This window comes from Prosopis cineraria, unplaced genomic scaffold (assembly GCF_029017545.1).
Source record: "Prosopis cineraria cultivar Desert tree isolate PC_DT_omini unplaced genomic scaffold, ASM2901754v1 PC14, whole genome shotgun sequence".
NCBI classification, from domain to species: Eukaryota; Viridiplantae; Streptophyta; class Magnoliopsida; order Fabales; family Fabaceae; genus Prosopis; species Prosopis cineraria.
The window spans coordinates 25,759,420-25,767,794 of record NW_026555345.1 but is presented as its reverse complement, the minus strand read 5'-3'; the positions used below and the strand labels follow the sequence as shown (position 1 = coordinate 25,767,794).

The window sequence follows — 8,375 nt, the reverse complement described above, 5'->3', positions numbered from 1 at the left end:
GTTATTTATAAGCTGATTTGATGGATATATACTTGTAAGTTGGTTCATGAGTTTGTATGATCATGTGAATCATGCATTTTTTCTTTTAAAAAAAAACTTAAAAAGATTGAGATTTCAGAGGAAACAAAAAGAGATACTTGAGGAAAGGAAAACAACACCAGTGGTCGAGATTTTGAGTTTCGGATTTTAATTTGGAAGCCAGTGCAGGTTCGTGATAACGCTTATTCATTCTGTGGTTGAGATAAATTACTCTCTAACACACTTGATTTTACTATATATTTTAAGAAAAAATGTGTTGTTGAAGATGGTGACAAATTAAGATGAGTTGGCAGTGGATTTTAATTTGTCTCCTTTTTCGCCATTTTGTTGGCCAAATTTTTCGGTTCTAACTGGTTGAGTTGAGATTTGGATAAGTAAATTTGGAAGCGAGTGCAACTTCGTGATGGCTCATCACATTTCTGATCAGAAGTTTTGTAGGCTGACTTGACTGTGAATTCTCCATTAGAAGTAAGCTGCCAGTAGTAAGGAGGAGAGTGTTTAGGAGGCAGGTGACCAAACTTCTCCCATTTCCACTTTCATGTGTCAGTGACGTTATTGTCCTGCAAAATGAGAGATGTTAATTTTAAAGGACCAGCATCACCTACCCAGAAGTCACTCTAGAACTTGATCCTTTTCCCATCAGCCGGGTTCCACTTGTTATGCATCATTGTATCTTTCCAAATATCAGCAATGTTTCTCCAAAAGTAATTAAGATGAATTCGATTGATGTAAACCAAGAGAATATGATTCTTGTGGTATCCCATATTTACCTCTCAATACTCTAACCCATAAAATCTCAGTCTCTGCAACTATGTTATGAGCCACCTTGGAGAGAAAAGCCTTGTTTTGTGCTTCAAGAGAAATAAGGCCGCAGTCACCATTAGCAAGGCGTTCCATCGCACAGATCGATCTTCCCATGTAATTAAGTTAACCTTCCTCTGCTCCTCACAATATCCCCTGATAAATTTTCTCATTTACTTCTTAATTTCATTTCAGCAAGAAAGGGGCAGTTTGGTGCTCTTCATGGTATAAAATGGAACTGAAGAAAGCACAGGTGCCCACTATTTTTTTTATAGATTTTAAATTCTTTAAAAATCGTATTAGTAAATTTTTATAAAGTTTTCTTTTTCAAGAGAGTGAGAGAAGATTTTACATTTTATAAAAAAAAATGAAATAAACAAAAATATTGATAAAAAAGAAAACGTCACCTAAATTCATCAATTTCTATTTCAAAGGATTTAAATTCATTTTTTTTTAGTGCATATGGAAGCTAGTCCCTATCATCATCATCATTGATCATGATGATGATGATGATGAGGGCAAGGTGGTTTTTCTGTTACCACCAGGAAGCACCAGTTGATTGCCTATGATATTCTCATATGATAGAAAAAATAAAATGAAGCACCAGCTCATTACCCATGATATTCTCATATGATAAAAATGTTAACTCTGATTCAATCTGTAGACTTCTAACGACTTTTGAGTATTGAAAATGCCCCGTTCTATGCTATTATCAGATTTAAATGCTTCATAAAAAAAAATATGTTGCTCCTTTGGTGACTTAACTCTAATGTTCCCTTTACTCGGTAATACTTGAAGAAAATTTTGAGTGAGTTTTATAAATTATGAGAGATTAAATTCCAATAATAGACTAAAATATGTTAACCAGTCAAAGATAAGGGGGGATGGATCGAACACGTCATACCCTTTTTCTGATGCTCATTGTTTCTTTTTATAAAATTTAGGTAATATTCATATCTTTTCTACTTAAAATCGTATATATTACTCAAATCTTGTCTAATCAAAATTTGTCATCGTTAAAACTTTATAGAAAGGAACTCCCTCACTTTTAATGATCTTTCTGAACCCTTTATTAAAAAATATAAGGTATTTTTAATATTTTAAAGCATAATTCATGTATTCTTTCCAAAAATACCCTTAATAAATAAAATATTTTTTATTTATTTTAAGTGAAATGATAAGGATAAATATAAAAAGACTGTTTTGAAGATAGTTAATTAATTTACTGAAAGATGAGATTCAATTAAAAATTCTTTATTATTTTTCAATGAAGAGAGTAATTAAGTGATTGCTTTACAATATTTCCTCATTGTTTTATTTTAACTAGCACCATACTTAAACGGCTCGATATAAGGATTGGATCAATTGATCTCACGTACGCGAGAGAAGGCAACCAAACTTACAAACACAATATATGTATATATATTTATATTCACTCCAGTTTTATTTATAGGTAGTGAGAATAATTTTTTTTATCCAAAGTTTCCCCTTCCACCCCCATTAAACATTGGTAACAGAAATTGCGTTATTAAAATATGTATATTCAATATATATATATATATATATATATAAGTGCAAATAGGAGCAGGGATTATATATCAAGAAAAAAGCATTTAAAACCATTTTAATCTTGAAAAAATAATAACCACTCGAACAAAGATTCCATTTTCGCCCCTAATCGATAATATTTCCAATGTACATTAACGCACTTGGGGACCGAGAACAAAAGGCTTAAAGAACTGGTCTGTAAAGTTATTTTGATATTTTAATTGCTCTCTTTTTCATTCAAAAAACAAACAAACAAACAAAGAAGAATTGGTCCTTGCGGGACAAAAAGCCAACACCATTCATCACGAAAATTGATAAAACAATATATATTAGATAATCATTATAATTCATTAAAGGAAAGCAACACGAAGGGTTGAGATCTTGAGTTGTGTCCTGGGGATAAGTGATTTTGGAAACAAGATAGAGCCTTGATGATTGATCATTTTGTGGTTGAGTCATTATTGTTCGTCATCACACTTGGCTATATAATGATCAATATATTGATCGTTATATTGTTCTTTATTCCCGTTAACTTAATATTTTTTTAAAAGAAGTTTTGCTTAAAAAATATCACTAAAAAAGAGTAATTTGTATGAAGATTAATGTCCAAAATTTTAATTTCTGTGCTTCAACTCTACTTTCATCTAAATATATTGCTTCCGGCTGCGTAATAAAATTGTTAGAAGTGAGGTTTTATCCGAAGAAAACTCAAGGGATTTAAAAAAACTACCAACGTGGTATGTGGTATTTATCACGAAGAAGTAAATAACTTGCTAGCATCATTACATTTTCATAAAGAATTTGAAATAAGCTGCACTATATTCATATTATGAATAATAATGCTTCTTGCACATATTATGTATAAGAAACTTCTTAGGATGGTTCATGTATTTTATAGATTCTGGAAAATGAGTTCTATTGTATATTATAAATCTAGTAAATTTTTTATATTATATACATGTATGTATGTAATGTATGTCTTCCATGCTCTAAATTTGAGTTATAGATAATTTTTTGTTCTTTGTTTTTATGTGTAAAGATATTTGAAAGGCTTTTTCTAAAGTTAATCAATAAGTAGAATGCAATTTTTCCCCCTCAAATACATTGATTGAGGCTCGTGATCAACTTCGTCAATGTCACTATGTGAGTCAAAAAATTGGATTGATTATCTTTATGGGAAAGAATTTTTAATGTTGTCGTTCGTAGTATGTACTATGTATATATCACACGTGGATCGGATAGGCATGGCCAGGTTGAACCCCACACCTTTGTCTGATCTTGATGCTTCATTTTTATTTTACAGAATTTAGGTATTACTCAATACTCAATTCTTTCCAAAATCAAAACAAATATATATGCAGATAATATTCCGTTAAAGTTACACGATTTTTTTTATTTTTCGAAAATATCTGTAAAATATTATTTGAAAATAAAATAAAGATATGGAATACAGTCAAAAGAGATTATTTAGTTTTTTATTTTTTGGAGGTGTCCACAAGTGGCCAACAAAGATTGGTCTAATTAATTAATAAGGATGTGACTCACCACATCTCATAAAATCATAGGTTGAAGTCTTTTTAATAATATATGAATCTTGTTAGTAAACGATCCATAAATATAATCTTTTTAAATGCTCGTTAAGCCTTGAAGCGTGCGCTAATTGTTGAGCATCTGAGGTTCATAATTAAGAGAGATTTATTGTTTACCCTGATCAGAATCTTAAAATGATTAATTGGTCTTTAATGTGCCATCTGCGGAGTATACTCTTTATCTCTAAGAAGAAGTATGCGGATTGGCATGGCTGGTAACTGCTTCTCTCAGCAATGAATCTGGTGAAGTTAGAGAATCCATTAATCTCATAAATCACATATTGTGATAATTGAAGGCAACCACGCATTTTATGATAATATTTGCATTGTACATTGATGCACCCGGAGGACCAAGAATAAAGTGGTCCTTACTGAATAATTTGCTCATATAATAGAGGCCACAGGAAAATTGATGATAAACTTCGTCTTCTCCCAACAAATGATAAACTTCATTATTCTTATATTATAAAATCGTGATAATTGATTAAGTGAGAACATTCGAAGAGTTGAGATCTTGAGTTGTCTATAAGTAGTGAATTTTGAAGCAAGTAGAGCTTGCTGTTGATTCATCATTTTGTGGTTTGAGACAATTAATCATCGCACTTGGCTATCCTGTTCATTGTGGATTTCTATTTACGTTAACAATGAGCTTGAGTATTTATAACTTCAAAAAATAAAATAAAATTTAACTTCAATAAAACAGTGCCACTAGCTTGGTTTATATTTACCATTTTAGTCTTTCCAACCAATCTCTCATGCATGTCTTTGGATAAATGAAAAAAACATCACAACAAAAATATTCTAAAATTTGATGTTTCAAATTCAAATTTTTGTCATCATATAAAGAAGTTACTTGAATAGGGGTTCTATTATGGAAATTCGAAGCTTGATTCAAAGGGATTGTGATGTTAAAGTTGTACAGATGTCGCAAGATGCAAATGAAATTATGGATTATTTGGCATACTACATACTTGATACTTAAATTGGTATACATATGGTATCTATTTTGATGGCTTTTGGACAAAGATGTCACATGATTTTGCCTATTGTTTAGGTTTCCATTGTTTAAAAAAAAACAAGGAGTTACTAAAAAGATTTTTATAATTGATTATTACTAAAAAGAACATAAAAAATTATTCAAATTCACCTTATTGTTATGAGATATAGAAGATTAGAGGTTAGCTGGATCTTATCATATATGATATCCTTGTAATATTTTTGCATTGTAAGTTATTCAAAATTGTTCAAAATGATTACTAACAAAATTTATGTGGTTAATTAAAATTAATTTTTTTATTAAAATACTTTTTGTAGTGGTTTTATTCATATTCGAGTCTTTTCTTTAGCGTTTATTTACTTCTAGTGGACCTTGAGCAGCCTGCGAGCATGGTAGGATTGAGGCAGTAATTAAAGTTGAGGCTAGAATATTTGTTTGATTTAGAACTTACTAGATGATTAGCTTTGTGTTTTGAATGATCAAACTTCTTGTTGGATACATCGATGGATTGAAGATGTCTATTTTCCTTCTCAACTCAGTAACTCACCATTAGATTTAGGGGATTAGTCTTCTAGAAAACGGTCCCTCTTGATCCTGATGGGCTCGACACTATTAGCTAAGGCTCAAGTCCAAAAATCAAGTTTCAGCATAGCATAAACACCAAAAAAATGCAGGTAAAATCTGGTATGATTGCCGAGAGAAACACAAAGATCATGAGCCTGCAAGCAACTAGTTTGCAAGAAACAAACTGCACGCATGCAAGGCACACTATTTTATTCAACATTAAGAATCACTTGCATACAGAAACAAAGCCGGAGGACAGCTTTGCTTAATTGGACGAGACTAGACGATAACATGCATGCTGCCTAATCAGCTTATTCGTAATTGGGTGCATGCCATGAAGAGATTTAGATACGTTAATTGGAGGAAGAACAGGGCTCATAGCAGAAAGTGGTGATATCATAGCAACTGCATGAAGGAGGCCATGTCAGCAAACAGAAGCAACTCTTACAAGCAGAGTGGCAGGTGGTTCCCACATCATTGCACTGGCATTGAGGTGGGTTTGATTTTGTGCAGATGCACTTGTTGCAGCAGGCGCTCGTTGTTGATTTCACTATGTAATTGCCTTCGCCTTTCATCATCGCCTCCGCCAACAAAGTGTTCGGATCACGGCGAGCTTCCCCGCCGGTTGCTGCGAGGGCCATCAGGAACAGCACCAGAGCCACCTTCAGCATCACTTTCTTCTTCAGAGATATCTTATCTTTTTCTCTTCAGCTACTGTGTTTGGAAAGCCCAGCAAAAAGAGAGGGTTCTTTATAGGGCAACTTGAGGGTTTTTCTTTTTTCTTTCTCTTTTTGATATAAAATTATATGATATTCATTCCCAAAGAAATACACACGTGAAGGAAAAGGAGATCAAAATCAAAGGAAAAGGAAAACAACACCGACGGTTGAGATTAGATTTTTGAGATTTCGATAAGTAAATTTGGAAGCAAGTACTGCTCCGTGATAGCTCATTGTGTGGTTCATATAGATATAATTACTCATCACATATATCCATCTTCTCATTGTGGATCTATTTTACGAAAGAAAGTCTTCATTAATTAAGACAAGTAGTTAGTGCTTTAAATTTGAAAAGGGGAAACTTATATATTTAACAATATTTACTTAAATATATAAAATACTTGTTTCCAATTAGATGAAGACACATAGTTTCTTTATACATTACTTATTCAATAAAAAACTCTTGTTATTAATAGTAATAATACATTAAAATTCACTTACGGATATGATTGGATAAAAGTATATTAAGCATATATGGTTAAGTATACTCCTTTCATTAAAAAATATAAGGTATTTTTTATTAAATCTCACCCTCTAATAAAATAGTTACCTACTTTCAAACTAATACTATCTTTTCATATTTACTCCCATTAAACACCCTATAATAAATATAAAATCATTCATCAATAGGAGCACTTAAAAAAAAGCAATGATTACACCTCAAAAGACTAAAAATGTCTTACATTTTTTAACATTCAACTTCTTAAAAAATGTCTTATATTTTTAAACGAAGAGAGTATAAGTTATGCTATTTAGAAAATTATCTTTTTTTGGTATTGAGATTGCAAAATAAGTTTTTCAGGGGGTAGATAAATAATCAGGTGTCCATAATTTGCACACACCGCTTTGGGATTTCCCTAAAATTTCAAGATTTTTTTTAAATGCTTGTAAATATTTTAAAATAATAGAGACATCTATGGAATTTTTTATTCGAAAAATAATGCTAGTCATTGTTTATTTAAATTTCAAACGAAAAAAAATACATAAAAAAGTCTCGCGGGATATCTTCAAAACAATGTTTTTTTGGGCTAGCCGAAACAATTTGGAAGGCTGAGTTTGAGTGCCGGGACATTGTCTGAAAAATTGCTTTCACGCTTCAGCGTCGAAGAATAGAAATAGAATTGGGTTTTTTTTTTAGGAAGAATGATAATTAAAGACCCCAAAAAAATTAGTGTAAAATAAAATTTTTAAGTTGTAAATTCCTAAATTTTTAATTGTAAGAAGTCTTTGATATTTTTCAAAAAAGGCCTTTATTTGTTATTATTTTAATAACGCATTCTTCCATTAGGAGGATTGGTTAGGGACGGTCATGGTCTTCAAATTTTTAATATTTTCATGATATTATATAAATGTTATACTTTTCAAATCTTTAATACTTACTGGTTCGTATTTTATGTGTGGGCGCCTTTTTAAATTTGCAAAAATGATAATAAAATTTTCTTAAATTATATAAGTGACAAATTGGTTCTTTAAAATGTCATAATTCCCCTAAAATTTCTAAAAAATTTTCTATCATTAAAAAATTAATGTAAATGATTAAATTACCTTTAATTCAAATATCAATTGCCATTCACAAGTTTTGCTCCCAGATTAAGAATTCCATAGCAATTCTCAAGTTTGTATACAAAATCATGATATTTTTCAAATGTTGTAAATATCGATTGTCATTCATAAGTTTTATTTTAAGATTTATAAATTTTCGTCTTAAAATCGCAAAAATTTAATAGTTATTTGCAAGTTTGAATTAAGGATAATTTAGTTATTTACATTAATTCTTTAATGACAAAAAAGTTTCTAAAAACTTTAGAAAAATTATGATATTTCAAGAGATCAAAATGTTATTTATATAACTTAAAAGGATTTTATTATTATTTTCCCTTTAAATTTTGACTCTATCCCCAGTTATACCTACTCCATTGGATCTACAACATATGACATAACATATGACATTTTTTAGAAGTCTTGTTTGATTTAAAATATAAAATATTGAGCAGTTTTTAGAAATATTTTTTAAATATACCCCTACTTATTGTTATTTTTTAAAACAAAAATCATGCA

The 8,375-nt window shown here is 30.5% G+C and overlaps 1 protein-coding gene across 1 annotated transcript; it reads right to left on the bottom strand.

Annotated features, from left to right (window-relative positions):
* Positions 1-5,675: 5,675 nt before the first annotated feature.
* LOC129293923 (Bowman-Birk type proteinase inhibitor-like) lies at positions 5,676-6,268 on the bottom strand. The gene has a single exon (XM_054932048.1). The coding sequence runs from the start codon at positions 6,207-6,209 to the stop codon at positions 5,892-5,894; it is 318 nt and encodes a 105-aa protein (XP_054788023.1). The 5' UTR covers positions 6,210-6,268; the 3' UTR covers positions 5,676-5,891.
* Between the last annotated feature and the right edge of the window lie 2,107 nt (positions 6,269-8,375).